At 44.0% G+C, this 24,745-nt stretch overlaps 1 protein-coding gene across 4 annotated transcripts; it reads left to right on the top strand.

The window, feature by feature from the left end:
- Positions 1 to 24,585, top strand: smim29 (small integral membrane protein 29). Of its 4 annotated transcripts, none has more exons than XM_078546651.1 (5): positions 1 to 140; positions 17,047 to 17,371; positions 18,023 to 18,048; positions 20,463 to 20,568; positions 23,983 to 24,585. In XM_078546651.1, exons 2-5 carry the CDS (start codon positions 17,261 to 17,263, stop codon positions 24,049 to 24,051), a joined length of 312 nt encoding a protein of 103 aa, XP_078402777.1. In that variant the 5' UTR covers positions 1 to 140; positions 17,047 to 17,260; the 3' UTR covers positions 24,052 to 24,585. The 4 variants fall into 4 exon arrangements, with proteins under 4 accessions (XP_078402777.1, XP_078402778.1, XP_078402780.1 ...); XM_078546652.1 differs by lacking the exon at positions 1 to 140 and adding an exon at positions 182 to 447; XM_078546654.1 differs by lacking the exon at positions 1 to 140 and adding an exon at positions 583 to 604.
- The last annotated feature ends 160 nt before the right edge of the window (positions 24,586 to 24,745 follow it).

Here is a 24,745-nt window from a genome sequence, read left to right as displayed (position 1 = left end):
CAACGCCTTTGATTTTTCCGATTGGCGGACAAGTCGCCTCCGTGCCCAGTGTCTCAGTGGGCGGATTATCTGTCAATCAGTTGAAAGGCTGTGGAGGGGGATTTTGTTTCCGCTGTGAAGCAGGGACGATCAGAGTGGAGGTGAGAGGGTTGGGATGGGTGTGCTGTATAAGCTGCCGAGGAGATGGGTGAAGGGGATGGGCTGCTTGACTTGGCAAGGGTTTTGTGAAATGCAGTGTCCTGGTGTTGATGTGTAATCTCGCTGAAGGTGCACTGACTTCCTGGTATTGAGAGCCGGCTGCCCACCGTAAAGGAAAACGCTGAAACGGCGCTAACCTGTTGCACTAAGCGACCTGACTGCAGTCTAGTGGGGCCCCCGAGAAGCCTCTGCTGCAGCGTTTGCCAGGACCAACTCCTCTCTCGCTCCTGGTGTCTCTCAATGCATCCGGTGATTATTTCAGGGCTTCATTTTATCAGAAACCCAAACAATCTTAATGGATCAAAATAGAAAGAACATCCTGATGTGTGTTGGGTCTCCTACCAGGAAAATTAAGGCAGAAAATTGTACCTGGAAAGGAATGCAGGTTCACAGGACTTATTGTCATGTAAGTTAGATCGTCAATAATGCTTGTAGGACCCACCTTGAGATCATGCGGAGGAGCCACTGCCTCTTAGTTGCTGAGTTGTTTTATATGATGTCCATGGAGCTCTGTACAGAACTAGGAAACGTTTACTGATTTTTTTCAAGAATGTAAATGGAAGGAACATGATGAAGAATTGTACCATGATGTGTACCTGGTAGGTAAGTGTTCTGAGTATTTTTAAATGTAGGATCAGTACCATAGCTGTTATTGCTCTGTTAACCAGCTAATTTCATAACTACCAGTTCTGTTCTCCTAAACTATGGCATCTTTAATTTCACATTTGTATGGCAGAGTTTCCAAGAGGCATATGATTTTGTGATGATCATTCAGTTAAATCTGAATGGCATCACACAACCGTATAGATGCTAAGTTGGTGTCTATAGATATGATTAGACTTGTGGAGCGAAAGAAAGATTGAAGTGAGATTTTTTGAGGGTTTGTGAATGCTTTGTTGATCTTTACTCATGGCCAACATTGAAGAAATTGCAGAGTATTCCAGTTGAGGCCATGTGGTGACAATATTTACTATTTAATTGATTCCTGGGATGAGAGAGTTCCATAAAGAGATTTGAGTAGTACCACAGAATTTTCACAGAATCGTTACAGCAAAGAAGGAGGCCATTCGGCCTATCGTGTCTGCACCAGCTCTCCAAATGAGCATTTCACCTAGTGTCATTCTCCTGTCTTCTCCCTGTAACCCTGCACATTCTTCCTTTCAAATGATCATCTAATTCCCCCTTGAATGCCTCGATTGAACCTGCCTCCACCACATTTCCAGGTAGTGCATTCCAGACGCTAACCACTTACAGCGTGAAAAAGTTTTTTCTGATATCACTTTTGCTTCTTTTGCCAATTATTTTAAATCTGTGCCCTCTCGTTCTTGATCCTTTCATGAGTGGGAACCGTTTCTCACTATCTACTGCCCAGACCCCTCACTATTTTGAACTGTGCTATCAAATCTCCTCTCAAGTCTTGTTTTCTCCAAGGAAAAGAGTCCAACCTATCTTCGTAACTGAAGTTTCTCATCCCTGGAACCATTCTCATAAACCTCTTATGCACTTTCTTCAATGCCTTCACATCCTTCCTAAAATGTGGCATCCAGAACTGTACTCAATATTCCAGCTGGGGTCTAACCCAGCAAGGAACTCAGACCCAGCCCTGTTCAGGTGCAACCCATCGGTTAGTTCAAATCCCATCTCCCCCAGAGCCAATCCCAATGTCCCATGAATCTAAATCCTTCCCTCCTGCACCATCTTTCCAGCCACACATTAATCTGTCTTATCCTCCTATATCTGTACTCACATGTGGCACTGGGAGTAATCTGGAGATTACTATATTTGAGGCCCTGCTTGCTAACTTTCTACCCATCTACCTAAATTCTGACTGCAGGGCCGCATCCCTCTTTCTATCTATGTGCCTATATTCTCTGGAGTTTAGAAGAATATTAGGTGATCTCATTGAAAGGAAGGGTGTGAACGCCACATTGCACCAAAGAATCATATATGAGTAGGGAAAATTGACAATAGGGCAAACTTAAAGGCTTTGTATCTGAAAGCGCGTAGCATTCGAAATAAAACTGAGTTAACAGCGCAAATAGAGATAAATAGGTATGATTTGGTGGTGATTACTGAGACGTGGGGAACAGGTTTGGGAGTTGAATATCCAAGGGTACTCAGTGTTTTGGAAGGATAGGCAAGAAAGCAAAGGAGGTGGCGTAGCTTCGTTAGTAAAGGAAGAGATCAGTGCTGTAGTGAGGAACGATATAGGCACTGAAGAGCAAGCCGTAGAGTCAGTCTGTGTAGAAATAAGAAATAGCAAGGGAAAGAAGTCCCTGGTGGGAGTAATCTACTGGTCCCCAAACAGTAGTTCAGCAGTAGGGCACAGTATAAACCAGGAAATACTGAGAGCATGTAAGAAAGGCACGGCAATAATCATGGGTGATTTTAATATGCATATAGACTGGACTAATCAAATTGGCAAGGGTAGCCTCGAGAGAGAATTCATAGTGTATCAGAGATTGTTTCTTGGAGCAAGATGTTGTGAAACCAACCAGGGAGCAGGCTATTCTGGATTTGGTTTCGTGTAATGAGATGGAATTAATTAATGATCTCATAGTAAAGGATCCTCTAGGGAAGAGTGATCATAGCATGCTAGAATTTCAAGTTCAGTTTGAGAGTGAGAAATTTGAGCCCCACACTAGTGTTCTGGAGTTAAACAAAGGTAACTACATAGGCATGAGGGCAGATTTGGCCCTTGTGGACTGGGCAGGAAGACTACAAGGTAGGACAGTGGATGAACAGTGGCAGATATTTAAGGAGATACTCAATTCCTCCCAAGTAAAATGTATTCCAAAGAGGAAGAAAGATGGTATGAGGGGGAAAAAGCATCCATGGCTAAGCAAGGAAGTTAAAGATAACATAAAGGCAAAAACTAAGGCATACCAAATTGCAAAGGCCAGTGGCAGGCTGGAAGATTGGGAAACTTTTAAAGATCAACAAAGGGTTACGAAAAAAATAATAAAAAGAGAAACGGTAAATTATGAAAGAAAACTAGCACAAAAAGTAAAAAACTGATAGCAAAAGCTTCTACAAGTATGTAAAGGGAAAGAGAGTAGCTAAAGTGAATGTTGGTCCCTTGGAGAATGAGACTGGGGTGTTAATAGTGGGGAAATCAGAAATGGCAGAGACGCTTAATCAATATTTTGCCTCGGTTTTCACGGTGGAGGACACTAGCACCACCCCAATAGTAGCAGGTAGTGCAGATGGTATAGAGAAGGAGGAACTTCGAACAATCACTATCACTAGAGAAAAAGTACTGAGCAAACTATTGGGATTAAACGGTGACAAGTCCCCAGGACTTGATGGCCTACATCGCAGGGTCTTAAAGGAAGTGGTAGTGGAGATAGTGGATGCATTGGTTATAATATTTCAAAATTCCCTGGATTCTGGAAAGGTTCCAGTGGATTGGAAAAATGCTAATGTAACACCCTTATTCAAAAAGGAGGGGAGGCAGAAAGTAAGAAACTATAGACCAGTTAGTTTAACGTCTGTCGGTGGGAAATTGTTGGAATCCATTATTAAGGAAGTAGTAGTGGGGCATTTGGAAAGTCAAAATGCAATCCATCAGAGTCAGCATGGTTTTATGAAGAGTAAACCATATTTGACTAATTTGCTAGAGTTCTTTGAAGATGTGACAAGCAAAGTGGATAATGGGGACCCTGTAGATGTAGTATATCTGGACTTCCAGAAGGCCTTTGATAAGGTGCCACACAAAAGATTAATACACAAGATAAGATCACTCAGAGTTAGGGGTAATATATTAGCTGGGATGGAGGATTGGCAAACCAACAGAAAGCAGAGAGTCAGGATAAATGGGTCTTTTTCTGGATGGAAAGCTGTAACTAGTGGGGTGCCACAGGGTTTGGTCCTTGGGCCCCAACTATTTACAATCTATATTAATGAATTGGATTCAGAGATAGAAGGTACTATAGCTAAATTTGCAGATGACACCAAGTGTCATGGGAAAGTAAGTTGCAATAAAGAAATAAAAAATTTACAAATGAATATGGACAGGTTAGGTGAATTGGCCAAAATTTGGCAGATGGAGTTTAACTTGGATAAGTGTGAGGTTATCCATTTTGATCAGAAGAATAAAAAGGCCACTTATTATTTAAATGGAGAGAAACTTCATAATGCTTCAGTGCAGAGGGATCTGGGTGTCCTCGTGCATGAATCACTGAAAGCTAGTATGCAGGTACAGCCGGTAATAAGGAAGGCAAATGGGATTTTGGCATATATTGCTAAAGGAATAGAGTATAAAAATAGGGAAGTGTTGTTGCAACTGTACAAGGCATTGGTGAGACCACACTGGAGGACTGTGCACAGTTTTGGTTCCCTTACTTGAGGAAGGATGTAGTTGCATTGGAAGCAGTTCAGAGGAGGTCACTAGATTGATTCCAGAGATGCGGGGCTTGTCTTATGAGGAGAGATTGAGCTGTTTAGGCCTATACTCGCTAGAGTTTAGAAGGATGAGAGGAGATCTAATTGAGGTATATAAGATGCTAAAGGGGATGGACAAAGTAGACGTAGAGCAGATGTTTCCCCTTGTGGGACATTCTAGAATGAGAGGCCATAGTTTTAGTCTAAGGGGTGGTAGATTTAAATCATAGATGAAGAGGAATTACTTTTCTCAAAGGGTCGTGTATCTGTGGAATTCACTATCTCAGAGTGCAGTGGATGCCGGGATGCTGAATAAATTTAAGGAGGAGATAGATTTTTAATTAGTAACGGGTTGAAAAGTCATGGGGAGAGGGCGGCAAATTGGAGTTGAGGCCGAAATGAGATTAGCCATGATCGTATTGAATGACGGGACAGGCTCGAGGGGCTGAATTGCCTACTCCTGCTCCTAGTTCTTATGTTCTTATGAACAGCCAATGCTGCTTTTTCACCATTGACCACAAAATCTGGGTCTTTGTGTTTACTATTGTAAAGACTATCCATTATGCAAAATGCCATGCATCACCATTACAGATTTTGATTATCAATAGCAAGCCCCATCCCTGGTTGTAAATTTGATTTTAAAGAAACCTCATTTTTATTCATTTCTGTTCTTAAAGTACTACTTAACGGAAGGCCATTTCTTAGGAAATCTCCCTACGGTTTAATGAAATTTGAGCAATGTTGTTTGACAATAATTCAGGAAGTTGTGTAGCTTGTTCCAGTAAACTCCTGAAAGATAGTCATGCAGGCAATGATAACTGTGCTGTGCAATGTGGTTATTAAAGTCTTGCCAATTACAATAACTTGTCTTTATTTTGCACCTTAACATAGAATAACATCCCAAAGCGTTTCACAGAAACATAATCAAAAACAAAAGTGGACCGTGAACCAAATAAGGAGATATTAGCAAGGATAAGCAGAAGCTTAGTCAGAAATGGGCTTTAAGCACAGGGACTACACAGCTGAAGGCACAGCTACCACTGATAGTGCAAAGGCAAATTTCAGGTGAACAGAGAGTTCAGAAGATAGGGTTGTAAGACTGGAGGAAGTTTCAGACATATTGAACAATGAACCCACAAATGGGTTTAAACATGACGATTTTAAATCTGAGGCATTGTGAACACGGAGCCAATGTGGGTCAACAATGACAGGTGAGCAATACTTTTATAAATTTAACGCAACAGTGTTTTGGACATCACACTTAATTGGTTAGCGGTAGCACTCACCTCTGCATCAGAACGTTGCGGGTTAAATTCCACTCCAGAGACTTGAGCGTATGTTTGGGCTGATACTGCAGTGCAGTACGGAGGGCGTGCTGCACTATCAGAGGTGCCATCTTTCAGATGAGACGCAAAACTAATGCCAAAATGTCCTTTCAAATGGACATAACAATTTGTATGATGCTATTCGAAGAAGAACAGGGGAATTGTCTTGTCATCTCAACCAACATGTATCCCTCAACCGACATCATTCAGATTTATTTTTCAAGTAACAATTTGTGTAGCATGATGTTCATTGTATTTGTCATTTATCTCATTATTGTTTGTGGGACCTTGTTGAGGGCACATTGGCTGCCATGTTTATCTGCATTACAATGGTGACTACACTTCCAAAAAACTTTGGATGTCCTAAGATAATTAAAGATACTATGTAAATGCAAGTTATTTTTTTCAGGCTTGCTTCCTATTACTTTTTCCATAAGTTGCAGCTCTTCTTCAGTTGTTAGATTTTTGGGGCCTGTGTCAGCTTCTTTGAAGTTGTCGGTCAGATCTTACTAGCTTTCTGGGTTGACATTGTGTTCGAAAACCTAAGTGAAGATTCAGTGGCAGGCTGCTGATCGAGATAATGTTTATGTAATTACATTAGGAGGGTCAGATAACCTGTGGAATATTCTGCTTTTTGAGTGAAATCTAAGCTCACTTAACTGTATTTTCCTGTGATTGAAAAATTATGCACTAAATGTTGCCAGTTTTCACATACTTTTAAATATAGAAAGCACTGGTCCACTTATTTAGCAAGTAACCATTGTGTGTGCTATCACATTGAATGTATTTGTTCTTTCAGTCAAGCAATTCAGTATCCTTATTAAAATGACACAGTCTCTTGTCAAATACCCTCAATCGAAGTGGTCAGGTGATATGTTCGCAGTCTGGTGACTTGCTGCATCAAAGAATGGGAGCCGTACAGCTTCACGTACACTATTCCCATGTAGATGCAAAAATTGAAGGGGATCTCAGACTATGTTGCCAGGAGACACTCCCACTTGAATAGTTTTCAATGGCCCTTGCAAGTGAACTGTGAGAACAAACCTTCGTTGTTATAAAGTAGAAAAAAAGCCATTCTAATTACATTCAAAATATGTGCATACAGCATCATGATCAGCAGCCAAATATCAAAATAGTGCTAGATTGAAAACATTTTAAGTAGCTTGTGTGTTCATTGTGAGAAGAGAGGTAAGCCATTTGACCCTTCGAGCCTGCCCCGCCACACAGTCAAATCATGGCTGAGCTTCTCCTTCAACTTCATTTTCCCACCCCTATCCTTATATTCCTTAATTCCCTTAGTACCCAGAAATCTGTTGACCCCTGTCTTGAATATACTCAACGACTGAGCATCCACAGCTCTTGGGTGGAGAATTCCAAAGATTCACAACTCTGAGTGAAGAAATTTCTCCTCATCTGAGGCCTAAATGGCCGAGCCCTTATTCTGAGACTGTGGCCGGGATTTTCTGGCCTCGGCACCAGCAGGCATTATCACGAGTGAGACGGGAAAACTTGGGGAGCCATTAAAGTCAATAGCTCTCCAGATTTTCCCGTCCTGCCCCTGACAATGCCCACCAATGGTGGGGCCATAAAGTGCTGGCCTGTGACCCTGTGTTCTAGATTCCCCAGTCAGGGAAAACATTTTCTCAGCATTTACCCTGTCAAGCCACTTAAGAATTCTAATTGTTTCAATTAGATCACCTTTCACCTTTCTTCTAAACTCCAAGGAATATAGGCCCAGTCTACTCAATATCTCCTCGTAGGACAATTCCCTCTTCCGAGGAACCAGCTTAGTGAACCTTCATTGCGCTCCCTCTAAGGCAAGTATGCCATTCCTTAGATAAGGCTGCTAAAATTGTACATAGTATGCTAGTTGTGCCCTCACCATTGTAATAAGACTTTTTTATTCTTATATTCTAATCCCTTGGTAACAAAAGCGAACATACCATTCGATTTCCTAATTGCTTGCTGTACCTGCGTGTTAACTTTCTGTGATCCGCATACAAGGACACCAAGCTCCTTCTGAATGTAAACATTTCCCACCTCTCACAATTCAAAAAATATTCTGCTTTTTTAATTTTTCCTACTAAAGTGGATAAATTCGCACATTGCTACATTTTACGTCACATCTTTGAACTACTACTAATCCAACCTGTATATTTAATCCTCTGCAGCCTCTTTGCCTCCTGCTCATCGCTTACTTTCCCACCTAATTTTGTATCATCAGCAAACTTGGATACGTTACACTCAGTCCCTCATCCAAGTCATTAATATACATTGTAAATAGCTGAGGCCCAAGTACTGAACCTTGTGACGCCTTACAGCCTGCCAACTTGACAATGTCCTGCTTATCCCCACTCTTTGTTTTCTGTCCATTAACCAATCCTCAATCCATGCTCATGTATTACCCCAGTAGCAGAAGTCCTAGGGTGGAATCGTTCCTGATTTGCACTCAGTGCGGTAGTGGGCAGGTACAACAACGTTTTACCCGCCGGCCACGATGGCGGGTTTTCACGCTGCATTACTCAAGCATTCCCGGGAGTCCAGCCGTATGCACACATCTAGTGCTTCCAGCCCACGACCATTGCAGGGAATATGTCCACGAAAGGCAAAAAGACTGCAGCCCCCAGGTTTAATGACGCGTCACTGGAATGCCATTTGTACGCCGTTGGGGCCTGCTGTGATGTCCTCTACCCATGCTCTGGCCGGAGGATGGGCAGTGGCATCACCAATCCTGCATGGCAGGTGGTGGTCAGCGCCAATGCCCTGCAAAAGAGGACAGCCACCCAATGGAGAAAGAGCTGGATAGAGGGCCAGTGATAGGTGGAGATAGCCAAAAGATGTCATAGACAAAAGGGCAAAGAGGTGTTGAAGGTGGTGATATTATCTAAGGAATGTGCTAATTAAGGGTAGAAAGCAGGACAAGCAAGGTACAGATAGCCGTAGTGGGGGTGGAGTGGGGTGAAGGGAAGGGATTGAAATAGGTTAAAAGGTAGAGGTAAAACAATGGATGGAAATACATTTAAAAATAATGGTGGGAAAAGAAAAATATATATAAATTATTGGGGAAAAAAAGGGGATCAGAAAGGGGGTGGGGATGGAGGAGAGAGTTCATGATCTAAAATTGTTGAACTCAATATTCAGTCCGGAAGGCTGCAAAGTGCCTAGTCAGAAGATGAGGTGCTGTTCCTCCAGATTGCGTTGAGCTTCACTGGAACAATGCAGCAGGCCAAGGAGGGACATGTGGGCATGAGAGTAGGATGGAGTGTTGAAATGGCAAGCGACAGGGAGGTCTGGGTCATGCTTGCGGACAGACCGAAGGTGTTCTGCAAAGCGGTCACCCAGTCTGCGTTTGGTCTCTCCAATGTAGGGGAAACCGCATTGGGAGCAACGAATGCAGCAGGCTAAATTGAGGGAAGTGCAATTGAAATGCTGCTTCATTTGAAAGGAGTGTTTGGACCCTTGGACGGTGAGGAGAGGGGAAGTAAAGGGGCAGGTGTTGCACCTTCTGCGGTTGCATGGGAAGGTGCTGTGGGAGGGGGTTGAGGTGTAGGGGGTGATGGAGGAGTGGACCAGAATGCCACCAAGGGGGGTGAAGGGAGGATGTGTTTGGTGGTGGCATCAGGCTGGAGTTGGCGGAAATGGCGGAGGATGATCCTTTGAATGCGGAGGCTGGTGGGGTGATAAGTGAGGACAAGGGGGACCCTTTCATGGTTCTGGGAGGGAGAGGAAGGTGTGAGGGCGGATGTGCGGGAGATGGGCCGGACACGGTTGAGGGCCCTGTCTACCACCGTGGATGGAAAACCTCGGTTAAGGAAGAAGGAGGACATGTCAGAGGAACTGTTTTTGAAAGTGGCATCATCAGAACACATGCGATGGAGGCAAAGGAACTGAGAGAATGGGATGGAGTCCTTACAGGAAGCGGGGTGTGAGGAGCTGTAGTCGAGGTAGCTGTGGGAGTCGGTAGGCTTGTAATGAATATTGGTGGACGGTCTATCACCAGAAATTGAGACAGAGAGGTCAAGGAAGGGAAGGGAAGTGTCAGAGATGGACCATGTGAAAATGATGGAGGGGTGGAAATTGGAAGCAAAATTAATGAATTTTTCCAGGTCCAGACGAGAGCATGAAGCAGCACCGAAGCAATCATCGATGTACCGGAGAAAGAGTTGTGGGAGGGGGCTGGAATAGGACTGGAACAAGGAATGTTCCACATACCTCATAAAGAGACAGGCATAGCTGGGGCCCATGCGGGTGTCCTCTTTTCACCACTTTTCTATTTTTACTTAGTTCTGTTGAAGAGTCATACAGATTCGAAACGTTAACTGTGTTCCTTTCCGCAGATGCTGCCAGACCTGCTGAGTTTTTCCGGGTATTTTTATTTTTGTTTTGGATTTCCAGCATCCGCAGTTTTTTGCTTTTATCTCAATGCAGAAAGAGGATGAATGGTCTCATCTGTTCAGCCAGGGTAACTTGCTCTTCTCATGAATCTCAACTCACACATTCACAAACCCATCACACATCCAAGGGATTTCACACCTCAAGGGACAAAACCACTAACTCTAACACACACCCTCACATCTCCATCAGGCTCATATCCTCTCGAACTCGCGTCCTCATAATGTCCATGGCTCCGCTCACCACACAAACATTCCATGAGGTGCCATGTGTCCTGCTCACACTCCCCATCTGTTTTCATTCAGGAGAAGCCTGCTCACATCAGACCGGAGTTGGAGTGGCCCACATTAGTCCCCTCACTCACTTTGAGAAGCGTGCCATCACGACTCTAGTTTCACTTTTGATTTAGCAAGCATGGTCTGGATTCGGTTCGTTGTGCAATGTCCCGTCTTTTCCTCTCCCCCCATTCAGACATTTCCTTTCCCCCATTACAGCTGACCCCCCTAGCATCACCTTTCACCTCCCCTCCATGACCTACCAGCCACAACCCTTTTCCTTTGAGGATGTCCAGGTGAACATGCACGTTCCCTTCCTTCCGGACAATCCTACCCCCATCCACATTCACCTCCCGGACCACCTCCTTCCCATCCCCAGAATCCTTGTCTGCCTCCGGCCCCCGCCAAATACCCTCGCCATCCCTTCTATCGAACCTCACCCTCCCACCCTACCACCTCTCTCTGCCCTCAGTCATTCTCATCCTTCCTCCATACCACGCCCACCCTCAGTTCGCTCCCCAGGAGGCAGACATGGACCTATCCAACCCCTTCTGTGCACGTTCACCTGCACATCTCCACCACTTCCCCCCCCCACCCCCTTCCGCACCACTTCCCCCCCTGAACCCCTTCACCCCTTCACGTCCCTTGCCCCCCCTTCGCGTTCCTTCCCCCCCACCTTCGCGTCCCTTCCACCTGCTTTGCATACCTTCCCCTCCCCCCCCCCTTCCAGCATGCCATGGACATTCCTCCAGTGTGTCATTGCTGTCGGGATCCAGCATCTTCTGCTCATCGGATGTCCGCGATGTGAGAAAGGCACTGGCGGGTAAGTCCCAGCTTCTGCACGTCACACTTGTCAAGACGTGTTCTAAACTGGCATGTTTTCCCACTGACATGGGCAGACGATCCAGCGGGGCGGGGGAACGATTCCAGCGGGTGGGCCTAATAATGATATGCAGATATGTTACACTGAGGTTCCCGACATCTGATGGCAGAGAAGGTGGCCTGCCGTCGGCAGGCTGAGCGGACGATCGCAAACTGGTTTCACGCTGTCGTGAAACCGATCACATTACATTATCCACTCAAGCCACCAAACATACTCGACGCCAGTGGGCACAAAACATCCCATCCCTAATTTTGTGTAATGTGCTTTTGTGTGGCTTTCTGTACATCCAAATGTGCGACATCCACTGATTTCCCCCTTATACAACCTATTAGTTAGATCCTCAAAAACTCTAACAGATTTGTAAATACAATTTTCCTTTCATAAATCTGTTAACTGTGCTTAATTATATTACGATTTTCTAAGTGCCCTGTTACCTTATTCTCTCCTTATTGGTATGTTCTTTTCAGTCTGTGATTTCCCCCACCTCCACACTTGCTGAAGGTTTGCAAATGAAGAACATCATTTGCAAGGAAATTAAGTAGGATCTCTATAGGAAAGTAACTTTTCCACTTAAAACCATGCAGAGGCTTGTGTCCGATCTGAGATGCAAAAGCTCCAACAGGCAGTTCCAGGTCTTCAGCAGCCTAAATCAGTAATAGTTAAAAGGACAAGTGGATGCTGCTCAAAAAGGCCCCAAAAGTTGGAAAATATCAGTATTTTGTAGAGTTGAAAGTTCACACCCTTCTGACTGCCATCCCCTCAATACCCCGAATTACTTCTGGACCTTGACATTGGCCAAAATTCATAAGGCCCCGGTACGGCGATTGGTGCTTGGGGTTCACTTGATTTATTCTGATGAGGCCAGAGGATGACAGCTTTTTGTTTCCAGTATTTTGAAGAACTCTTCCAACTACCATGGTGGAATTTGATCTTGCATTATTAGGCGAGGTCTCAGTGACAGCTATCATACCCATGTCATCATTCCTGTTTCCTGCCTCCTGAGCACCCAGTGGCCTGGACACCAGAAAGTTACTGCCATCCAGTTAATGGGCAGAATTTCCTGGGTGACGTGCCCCCTGCGAGTGTCCCGACGTCATCGCGCGCCATCGCGATATTTAGCTGGGCGGGCGTGCAATGAAGTGCAATGTGCGCCCGCCATTAATTAAAGGGCTTGTTAAGGCCCTTAACTCGGCAATTGACGCCGATTTTGAGGAGCCCGTGCGATCTTCGGCTCGGCGCACAGGCCCAACGGGCAGGCGGGTAAGTGACTTTTAAACAAAACTCATCCACGGGTGGGATATGTGGCCTCAGTGGGGTTGTCAATGTTTTATGTGAAGTATTTATTGCAGCAAGTATTTTAAACTTGCCTGTGTGATCTGTAGCAGTTCAGAACGAATTCCAGCAGCTTTCTCTGTACTTTGAAGCTTCAGCTCAGCACTCTGCAGTCAGGAATCTTTATCGGGCCTGCAGCTTTCCAGAGGCCTCCATTTAGCCTGGGTATGGGTTCTGACATCTCCACTGGAGGCAGCTCCTCTGAGGAGGAAGGGAGGGCTAGAATAAGGAGGAGGCCAGGAGTGGACATTCAGCCTCCAGGGGAGTCACCTTTGGGAGGACAGGCGCAGGCATAAGGGGCGCAGGGCCAAGAGGTTGTCCAAGGTGGAAGGGGCCGCAGAAGACGCCACTATCCTGCTGCCAGGGTATACAGGCGGCAAAGCCGTTACCTCACTATGACTGAGGTGCAGTGCCGAAGGAGGCTCCGACTGTCAAGGGAAACAATCAACTATATCTGTCAGATGATTGGTCCTGAGATCTCCCCTAACTATGTGGGCGGACACCCCATACCAGCAGCTCTGAAGGTCACAGTTACCCTCCACTTCTATGCCTCTGGCTCCTTCCAGGGCTCAGTGGGTGATCTTTGCGGTGTCTCCCAATCAGCTGTCCACACTTGTGTCAAGCAGGTTACAGATGCTCTGTTCAGACGTGCATTGACCTTCATCCACTTCCGTTGGGACCAGGCAAGCCAGACACAGCGAGCCAGAGGTTCGCGGCCATTGCTGGCTTCCCCCGCGTCCAGGGTACTATAGACTGCACAAATGTAGCCATCAAGACGCCAGTAGGTGAGCCCGGTGCCTTTGTCAACAGGAAGGGCTTCCACTCCATGAACGTGCAGATAGTGTGTGATCACAGGATGCAGATTCTGCAAGTTTGTGCAAGGTACCCAGGCAGCTCCCACGATGCCTACATCCTCAGACACTCCCTGGTGCTGAGGCTCTTCAGTGCTCCGGCTTGGCTTGATGGATGGTTGGTGAGTGACAAGGGCTATCCCCTCAGAAGGTGGCTCATGACGCCTCTCCGCTATCCAAGAACAGAGGCTGAGCAGTGCTACAATAGGAGCCACGCCTCCACACGGGCTGTGGTGGAGAGAGCCATTGGTCTTCTCAAGATGCGCTTCCGATGCCTGGATCGCTCAGGGGGCGCACTCCACTACCCCCCAGATCGTGTCTCGATGATAGTGGTTGCATGCTGCGCTCTGCACAATCTTGCGCTGGAAAGGGGGGACGCAGTGGATGATGAAGACCTTGACGCAATGGATGTGGCTGCACACGATGACTCCAGCAGTGCCTCAGAGGATGAGGAAGCGCAATGATGAGGGGCAGCACGCTGACTCGCAACTACACCAAGGAGGCAGGGACATCCGGGAGACTTTAATCCAATGAACCTTCAGCTAGCTCCACACACATGGATCAGCAGGACCAGCATTGCCTGGCGCATCCATACACAGCACTTAGGTGCTACATCTTCCACCTCATCAGCTGCAACTAAGGGCTTAGTACAGAAACATCAATGTCCGCTCAAACACTCATATGTCTGTGAAACATACAAATGTAGCACAAAGGAGACACCCTCAGCCATGGTAACAATGTGGACTTTATTCCCATCCACACTCAGAACTCCTGCAGGTTGCCCCCAGACTACTCAAGTGCGACAAAGACGAACACATGGTGCGGGGAGAACCCATCTTCTCATCAACCACTAAGGCTGATGTAAGCATGGTCACTATCTGTGTGCCCACCCAGCGTGTGCCAAATGCCCAATGCAGTAAAGACACTAAGACGGGGGGTGGGAGGGCTCAAAGGCTAAGGCTACCTGCTGGGTTAAATGGCCAAGGCCAACGTGGTACTCGCCCTTCCAGAGCGCAACAAATCATTGAAGCGCTTGTGGCACTGGGTCCATGTTCGCCACACAACACCCCTGGAGCTGACCACTTCCGCCACCTCCTGCCAGGCCCGCTTTGTCACATGGGGGTCCCTCTTCCTCCCATCCTGGGGAAACAGGACCTCTCGATGTGCTGCCACCTCCTCAACAAGGGCAGCAAGGCAGTCATCAGAGAAGCGAGGGGCGCATTGGCCCCCCCCCCCCCGCTGGCCTACCCTGCAGCCTGCCCTCCTCCTCTGGCCTTCCCTCTACCAGAGCCTGCTGTGCAGACCCCCTGCAGTGCAACCTGGAGCTGGCCATGATGATCAGCCTAAAGGAGGCTGCCTGGCCTTTTGTTATACAGACTGTCGGTTCCCCATTGGAACTGGTGGTCTGTACACATCCACCGCAATTTTAAAAGGCCCGCTCTCCACAGGAGTGTAAAATGCACTGAGTGGGCCTTAATTGGCCCGCCCGCGCAAAATGGCGGCACGGCCCGCGATTAGTTCAGCTCCGCCTGCCCGCCGAACGGAAAATTCAGCCCAATGGGCTCCAAATGGGGATCTGTTTTTTTGCCCCAAATGCTCCAGGTATGCAGGTGCCATGAAATTGATTGTTTTATAAAGAAAGAATTAAGACTTACATTTAGGTAGTGCTTTCCTCAACTACTGGAGATTTCAAAATGCTCTACAGCCAATGAAGTGCTTTTTGAACTGTCATCACTGTTGTAATGTAGGAAACCAGGCAATCAATATGCGCTCAGCAGTGTGATAACAATCAGGTGATGTTTTTTCATAATGTTGAGTGAGGGATAAGTATCGGCTAGAACACCAGGGAGAACTGCCCTGCTCATCTTCAAAATAGTGCCATTGGATCTTTTACATCTGCCTGAGCAGGCAGATGGGGCCATAGTTGAACATCTCATCTGAAAAACAGCACCTCAGACAGTGCAGTGCTCCCTCAGTACTGCATTGGAGTGTCAGCCTTGATTTTGTGCTCAGGCCCTGGAGTAGGACTTGAACCCAGAACCTTGTGAATCAGAGGTGAGTGTGCTATCAACTGAGCTACAGCTGACACACACAAAAAAAAGGGAGCAATCGTCAACATTGGCACATGCCTTTCCATGTTTTATCTTCCTTGCCGCTCTTGCTGCTCCCACCTCACTGGAATTATTAAAATTAACTAACCCTGATCTGATACTTTGGCGGGTCAGGAGATGAGGTTTATGAGGATTCTGTTCTGCTGCATTTAAGGAATTGGAGAATGGTTGAAGAATTTTGGCCTCCAGTCCTGAGAAAAAAACTCACCCTAGGGTCCTTACAACCTCAATCTATTTCCTGTTACTAGCCCTCCACACAAAAGGACTTCTCTAGCACGGTTGTTCTACTTAAGTGTGTCACCACCTCCTATTTTTGTTTTTGCTGCTAGTAAATATTTCACTGTTTTCCACCACTGTTATTCCACTAACATAGCTCCCACCTTTGCTCCTTCAAATCTCACGGATATAAACTCAAGCATACCTAATACACAACTGGCCAAGCCATGCATCGTCAGGTTTGGCTTGAACGTGTCAGGTATTATCTCTGACCTCAGCCAAAATTACACACTTTTCCAGAGTTAACCTGGATGGCGAGGATAACCCTCAGGCTATTCGTCCATCTCGTTAAACTCCCTCCTCCTCTGCACAAACACTTGAATTATCAAGTGCAAGGAGTTTATGAATTTCTCCATCATCAAGATTACATCCATATAGCTGCCTCTCCTGTCCTCCTTCCCTGTGCTTCTAAGTCCTAGCATCCTAGTCTCTCATGTATTCTAGCCCTGAATCACATGTCTTTACAAGTCTTTCCCCTATCTCCTCTGCCTTCTTCAAGCTCATCACGTTTTGAGGCTCCCCTCCAGCTCTCTCCATCTACTTCCCACTCAACTCCTAGCCAGCAAACCCTTTTCCTGGCCCCATACTAGCTGATCATGCCTCCTCAATCTCTCTTGGTTCAGTGCACATTTTCTATATACACCAAGGACAGCTTACACACTATCAATTACACTATATAAACATATAGTCGTTGTTGACATTGTGCGCCAGCTTGTTAAGCGTTAGAGTAACTAAATGTATTTTTATATATTTTCTCCCTTCTCTTCTAGATTTTAAAAATACATCCACATTATTTGATGTCGCAATTACTGGATCTAAATATTCACCTATTACAGGGGATGAATTTGTAACTGGAGTTTATTAATGTTTCACTTTGAATTACCTTTGCTGCAACATAGTGAATCCTGTTACACTAGGTTCTAAACTGTTGTGTTACAAATAGTGTGTCACTCCCTTATGGATGTTGACTGGAACCTTTAATTTGTCTTTTATTTTTACCTGTTTTGTCCTTTATTTTAGACACACAGGTGTGAAACTTCCAAGTATGGCTATAAACGGAGAAATGAAGACTAACTAGAATGACTTACCTGTGGGTTTTGATGCATCATCTCAGTGAAACCAAAAGGTCCACCATCCCAGTAAGACTGAGATCTCCGTTCTCAAAAATCTTGTGAATGAAAACGTATGATTCTACTGCAGATGAACATTATTCTAGTGCAAGATACATTTGGCAATGAATAACTCTTCAACGACCGTGCCTCCTGTTGACAAAAGTAATGCAGTTGCGGGATTTGTTCTAGTGCCTTTCTTTCTTCTGACGTTAGTCGGATTCACAGTTGCTATGGTAAAGCACATTTATTATTTGCACAATTACACTATAGTTTTGACTTTGTGAGACTTCTGAGTTTGTACCACAATGTGTGAAACGTCTTGAAAATATGACAAAAAATATAATACTGTTATACTGAATGTTGAATGGTTCAGTCAATATTGGTAAATGTAACATCCTGGACTGTTGCTCAAAAGCCCCTTGGATTTTGAAGGATTTATGAAATTTTCTTCTTTTCTCTCTTGGCCAAAACAGATTCTTCATATACCTCAGCAGATTATTGAGGATATTCTAGTATAATTGCTATTTGAGGATTGAGTGTTCTGGATATTAAACTTTGCTTGGAAATAAAAAGGAGTTAATAAACTTATATAATTATGAAAAATCAGACAGACAGTGAACCAGGCTATTTGGCCCAACTAGCATGTACTAGTCTCCTGCCATTCCACCTGCCTCATCTCAGTCTTTTAGCTCAGTGCTAAGGAATATGATTAGCAAATGTGGAATGGCAGTATTTATTCTGAAGCTATGCATGTAGCAGACTTCCTCGTATCTGTGATCATTAATACATTACCTTTTGTGCACTGTTGCATATATTTATTAGACAAATTTTTAAAAATATATTAAACCCTGTCTTTACTGAATCACTTTTTTTTGTTTAATCAGGTGATGTATATTCGGAAGAGACGCAGGTAATTGATACCAATCTTGTGTAACTAAACAGCACAGCATTTCTGTTCTGCATTTAAATATAGTTGGGCTCATTAATTTATTTTACTTCCGTATCTAGTAAATGTATGTGATTTTTTTTTAATATATCTTGATGTAGTTCAAAGGGATGTAACAGTTTATAAATACTTCATAAATAGGATGTTTCCAGGAAATATGAAACATAATAACGCACAAATGAATAAACATAATTATACCTCAGCTTGCCACTTGAAGACAGAGTTGTTGTCTGTTTTGAGGCCAATTTCCATTTGTTAGCCAGCGAACATACTGCTAAGTACAGTAATGCCGTATGTATTGTAAAGTGTATTATTCTGGGAATCAGAGGACTTTAATATACACCTCAAGCTTCATTTTCGGTATTGTTTTGATCAGAATTCATAATGAATGTTATCCTAAGGGGGCTGACATGTATGGAATTCTGCTTAATAGGATCAGCACTTTCAGGAGAGAAGGGGAAATATTGTAAAAGGTGAGAGGAAGTGTAGGGAAAGAAATACTAAATGAAAAATGGCAATGACCATGGTTTTAAGGTAGGAACAGAAGTAGGCTATTTAACCCATCAATTGCAACCTAACTCCATAAACTCGTCTTTGCCCCATATTTCTTAATATCTTTGATTATCAAAATTCCATCAATCTCGGATTTAAAATTAACAAAATTAGCATTGACTGCCTTTTGCAAAAGAGTTTCAAACTTCTACCACACACTAATGTTGACTGTTCACTGAGAAAATTAAATAAAGCAGCTGTTAATATATAAGTCATGCGGAACTAATTGTTAGTTTCCTACCAGGATATTTTTGAAACCTAAGTGATTAAGGGGAGAGGGATAAGCCTACATATGGTTGTACCCATTTTATTACACTATCATAGATGATCCCATTGTAAAAATATTAGTCATATCGCTGCATTTATATTGCAGAACACATTGTCTGTGTTTCTTCATTCCTGAATGATAAGGCTCTAAGTTCAGGCTGTGTCCCCTAATCATAAACTCTGCAACCAGCAGAAATAGTTTCTTGCTATTGAAAGAACTGCAACCGAGATGTTGCAGATCAAGTGACTTAGACTAATTAAATTGAATGACCTTGTGATTCAGCTATAGACGATAACATACATTTGTACTATGTTATTCCCGGGGAGGAAAAAAAATGTACAAGCTTATTAATGTTGACTGTTCACTGAGAAAATTAAATAAAGCAGCTGTTAATATTTAAGTCATGTGGAACTAATTTTTAGTTTCCTACCAGGATATTTTTGAAAACTAAGTGATTAAGGGGAGAGGGATAACCCTACATATAGTTGTACCCATTTTATTATACTATCATAGATGATCCCATTGTAAAAATATTAGTCATATCGCTGCATTTATATTGCAGAACACATTGTATTCTTCAGCAAATGGAATGGGAAGAGAACATTGGTTACATTTCATTTAGTGAGACAAATACATGTGTAAGCCCAATGTAATCTTTATCCACACCAGTGTAATGCTTTCCTTCTCTCCAAATATCCTCCCTCTACCTCTCCTGAGGACACTGCATCAGGTTCCACAGAATCTCAACAGCACAGAAGGAGGCCATTTGGCCCATCGTGTCTGCACCGGCTCTCCAGTGCCATTGCCCTGCCTTTTCCCCGTACCCCTGCACCTTGTTTCTATTCAAATAATCATCTAATGCCCTCTTGAATGCCTCAAATACCTGTTGGAAGACAGTAAGCTGGTCAGTCTCTGACAATGCATCCAAGTGACCTTGATGTGTGAGCAGGGGGAGTTGAGTGCCAGCAGGTTGTATTGTCACTGTGTGAGAGGGAGGGGTGCAACAACATCTTGCAATAATGTAGGACGTTTAACATAGTAAAATGGCCCAGACATTTTTATGGTGGGAAAAATAAAAAGAAGCTGTCATGGAGAAACATAGCTGATCATGGTCCTCCCTGCACAAGTATTCATCCAACAACTGTCTCTGGATGGTGCTTAGAAATGGGAACCTCTAGCTGGATTTTTTTTCTTCTCTCTCCTCATTTGAAGGATCACAATTGTAACAGCCTATCATTGTAACCAGCTAACTGGGCACAAACTGAAGATTGAACCTGGCTCTTTTTTAGTATGTGTGACTCATTTCCATATTGGACAAAGTGTTTAGCAGCTAAGCTGCCATGTGAATTTGCACCTTTTTTAAAAAATTGGATTTTCAACATTATAGTCTTGACTTTTCTTGTATTTGACTGGCTAAGTAAGAATACATCTATTGTTACCTATTGCTTTTTCTTAAGAATTTGTAAGCAACACAGCAGCAGAAAAGTCATTATTTATTATAGCAGAAAAGCCACTTTGTGTTTGATTATGGATTCTTTATTTCCCGCCTTTTTCTGAGGTTGGACAAGCTGCGACATCAGTTACTGCCTGTTTATACCTATGACCCTGCTGAGGAGATGAATGAAGCTGAGGAAGAGCTTCTCCTGGACAGCGATGAGCCAAAGGTGAGAACAGAGTCGTGTGTGAGGAAAATTGGTTATTTCACTTCTGTTCTGGCTTTATATTTTTGAAAACCATTGAATTTGCACCAATGTACTGTCCAATAATCCATTTAAAGATTCCCTCAAAGGTTCAGTAGGTAGCTGAACCACGCTGAAGGAAGTTTCCCAGGTTTGTTCCCCAGTCAGCTTATTTCAATCTGGCTGCTAGTAGAATAGAATCATACAGCACAGGAGGCCATTCAGTTCATCATGTAGGTGCCAGCTCTTTCAAAGAGCTATCTAATTTGCTCCGTTTCCACATGGCCCTGCAGAGTTTCCATTTGAAATATATATCCAGCCATTTTGAAAGTCACAATTGAATCTGTTTCCATCACTCTTTTAAGCAATATATTCCAGACCACAAATACAAGACATATTATAATTGCATGGAAGGTGTCTCACGGGGAAGGCGCATTCAGTGTTTTGGGGTCAGTCTGTTTTTCACTGCATTGGGAAAATGGCTTTTGGTTTTTGTTTTGAAGAGAACTTTAATTTTTGATCCATAAATAGTCTGTTTAAAGTGTAATAAATTTTAAGGAAAACAAACTAAATAGAATGCTTAATTCCCAATAAATTTTGGCACTTTAAACTTGATGTTCACTGTTTAATATTTAGCCTGACAGATATAATTGTTTGGTGCCTAAGAGCTGAGACAGGTAACTGCGGGTTACTACCAGCTTCTAACAGGGTCGCTTCTTCCGTTTCACTGAGTTGTAACGTCCAGTGTCCATCAAAAGTAATTTTCCTCAATCTTCTGAGAATCCCCGAACTGACTTCCACCAGCCAGGCCCACCCCAGTGAATCCTGCTTCAGACTAAGCCAGGGCGAATCTTCCAGTGACCTTAGATCTCTTACAGTCCCGTCTCTTCAACCCGAGAATGAGCTCCCACCAGCATTCTGCCTTGTGATTAACAGAGAAGAGCCTTTTCCCTTGCTGTTTCCCTATCTCTCTCTCTCTCTCACTGTGACTCTCTTTGTCCAGGGTCTCTGAGTCAGTAAGTTTGGCAGCAGTAACACCACAGCTGCCTTTTGTCTCGAGATGTTAAAAGTTGGCATTTTGCTTTCAGTAGGGCTTGACTGGGCCCCATGTCCCCGTGGCAACAGATTGCACAGGCTTATCACTGAGCAGAATTAGGAGGAGTTCTGCATGCCAATACATGCCACTCTCTACTACCCCATTTTACCCTGAATTAAAGAAGACAGTTTAAAACGTAGCTATCTTATAAAGCCTCACATTCATAACACACCCATTGATGAACTAGTTAATGTATTTTGATTTGATTTGAAATACGCTATTCAGCTGATGAGCAAATTTTGTAATCCTTTTTACTGATGTGTATTTCACAAAATACAATTACTGAAAATTTGGAAACACCTAATCAGTTTGTCTGTTTGCACATTTAACTGGGGCTGGTGTTCGGGTGGGGGTTGGGGGGATGGTGGTGTTCCGCGGGGGGGGAAGAGTAGAAGAGAACCGATAGCTCACGGTGAAAAATAGCTAGAATAAATTATATGGAAAATGCCTTCTCTTTCTTACACACACACAACGCACAAACTTTTTCTCCTCTCTTGCTTTCTCCCTTCCTTTATTACTCCTTCCTCCCTCCCTCTGTTTTCCTCCCTCCCTCTGTTTTCCTCCTCTATCCCACAATTCCCCCTCCTCACATTAGATCAATAACTCATAACATGGCCAGGCTCAATTGACACTGGGACCTAGATTTTCGCAACAATGGAGAGTCTCTCCATCATTGAGAAAATGGCAGAAGAAGACAAAAGTCAGAAATACCGCCCCGAAAATGGCACCAACCATTTCCGTGGGGGCGGAAATGGGTCTGAGTCAGGATTTGCACGTTTTGCAGGGGGAGCTGCTTATATAAAACAGCAGCTGCCTCCACTCATTCCAATTTTGGTGACCCAAATGTATTAAACATGATGTGCGCAGGTTAGACCTGGTCAGAGCAGGCCTGAACTCTGTGGAGTCCTTTGACGAGATGGGATACCCTTTTGGAGAGGCAGGGATCCCTTTGCATATAGTCCTGGGACACCTCTGAGGGAGGTCAGGTGCCCTTTGGGGGAGGTTAGGTGCCCCTTGGGATTGTTAAATTTAGTGCATAAAAAGCGCATAAACTCACTAACTGTCAAATTCATTAGCACTGTCGGAAGTGTCAAAATGAACTGTCAGAAGCAACTGTCAAAAGGGTCAAATTGAACTGTCAAAGGCAACTGTAAAGCCCTCAAGGCATTTAAAACTCTGACCTTTTAAATCTTGAAAAAATGTTTGGAGCGTTGAAAGAAACTCATTGCTTGCTATTCCACTTTGTTGACATAAGCCTGAGAGCTACCATTACTAAACTAGTGCTGCATGTCTGATTTCACAATCATCCATTAGCACGGTAGGGTGCCTTCAATTTCACAGTTTGATTGACAGCTCCAAGTGGTTATAGACTCTTTGCAGTGGGACAATGAATTCCAATGTTTGTTTTTATAAGGGATTAAGCACTTGAATGAAATATTTGTTGTTAATAAGGATGTAGTTGAAGAATGTAAATGCAAAGAATGTTTTTTTATGAATGAGAATGTTTTTTTAAAATAAAGTCTGCAATAGACACTTAGATCTTTATGTAACTCAGCATTGGTCCCAAGGCCTGCCCATGGTGGATACTGGTTGCGTTGACATGGTGGGTGTAAGGGTAAGGGTGGGGAGACGTGGGTTGGCATGATTTAGCACTAAGTTCACATGGGGCTATAAAGGACCATGGGGAGGGGGTAGAGGGGCATAGGTTGGCATGAGGTATGAGGGCCATGGGGGTGAGTGAGGGGGTTGAGGTGGTATGGATGTGGTTAGGGGTGAGGGGGTGGTTTGGAGGGCTGTATTTTGTTTCCTTGCTTCTTTTTAAGTCTTGGGTACTGTGCCGGAGCACAGAGGCAGGCCATGCATCCGGCTGCCTTTGTACTTGTTCTGGGGGAGGTGGGCCTGACTCCCAGAGAACCCCACCACTCCAGAATGAAAATCCCTACTTCCGGGGTACTTATTCCCGGGTCGGGATTGCGAAGCTGGGAAATGTCCCAAAATCCAGGCCTGGGTTCTTTTGGACATTTGATTTGTATAATTGTAGAACTGAGTGAGATGAGTAGATGGGTGTGAGCACCACTGGCAGGACACGGGATAGCTGAGCAGCACACTGAGCTGGGAGATTCTGCTTTTGTCTCCCATGTTGTGAGGTAAGTGCTTTGGGTCCCAAACTAAACTGATAAAATCAATTATTCCTATAAACGGACCAGGACTCAGCTCAAAGAAACTGTGTTTCTGTTCTAACCCACAGGTTCTAATTGCGTGTGAAAAGTGCAACTAATGTTTGTATGCTTTTGTCTTGACAGGTTATACAAGCCTGGGGGACATCACAACAGTATAGGAGGGCATTCTTCACCAAGAGCATGAAAGCTTGATCTTTCAGTTACAGTTTTGACTTGACATATTCAAAGGCACCTGGCAATTGCTGGTGCATGTGGTTTAACAGAAGAATGGCTACAAAGTACTGTTTCTAAAAATGATAAAAACTTGCATATCGCCAGATGGCCTCTTACATACAAATGGACTGTATCTTTGGATGGCATGATTTATGCAAATGTCAGGGCAGCAATGTTTATTTTATTTGCTTTAGAGATGGCATCTGTGGTATGATTATGCTGCATATACATACAAGAGGCAGTATTGTTCTCTGGCAAATTTGCAGTAATCGTGCATCGATGTATGACACCATTAAAAGAGATTTATTTTTCATTTAAGATTTTATGTTTTAAACTTTAATTTAAGTGTATAATTACAACAGAATTGAGAGTGTTTTAGCCAATGGAGTATCCAGTGCCGGCTGCAGGATTTGTGGGTTATTTGGTGTGTTGGGTATTGTTTTGTTTTGGGAAGCTTACTCAGATTCTGTATACCGAAGGTGATATAAAATTTGTTTTTGTGTCATGCACAAATATTTGAGTGGTCAGTGCAGTGCTTGAAAATAAGCTGTCAGCTTAAGATCAGATTTGTTGAGGTTTATACTGGTGTGTGTTTCACGTAATAAACCACGTTCCTCCTTGAACAATTACTGATTTACTGAGACCTTGAATAAAATGTACATCGGAGAGTCCT

Source organism: Cetorhinus maximus, chromosome 8 (assembly GCF_964194155.1).
Source record: "Cetorhinus maximus chromosome 8, sCetMax3.hap1.1, whole genome shotgun sequence".
Lineage (NCBI taxonomy): Eukaryota > Metazoa > Chordata > Chondrichthyes > Lamniformes > Cetorhinidae > Cetorhinus > Cetorhinus maximus.
This window is presented reverse-complemented; position numbering and strand designations above follow the sequence as displayed.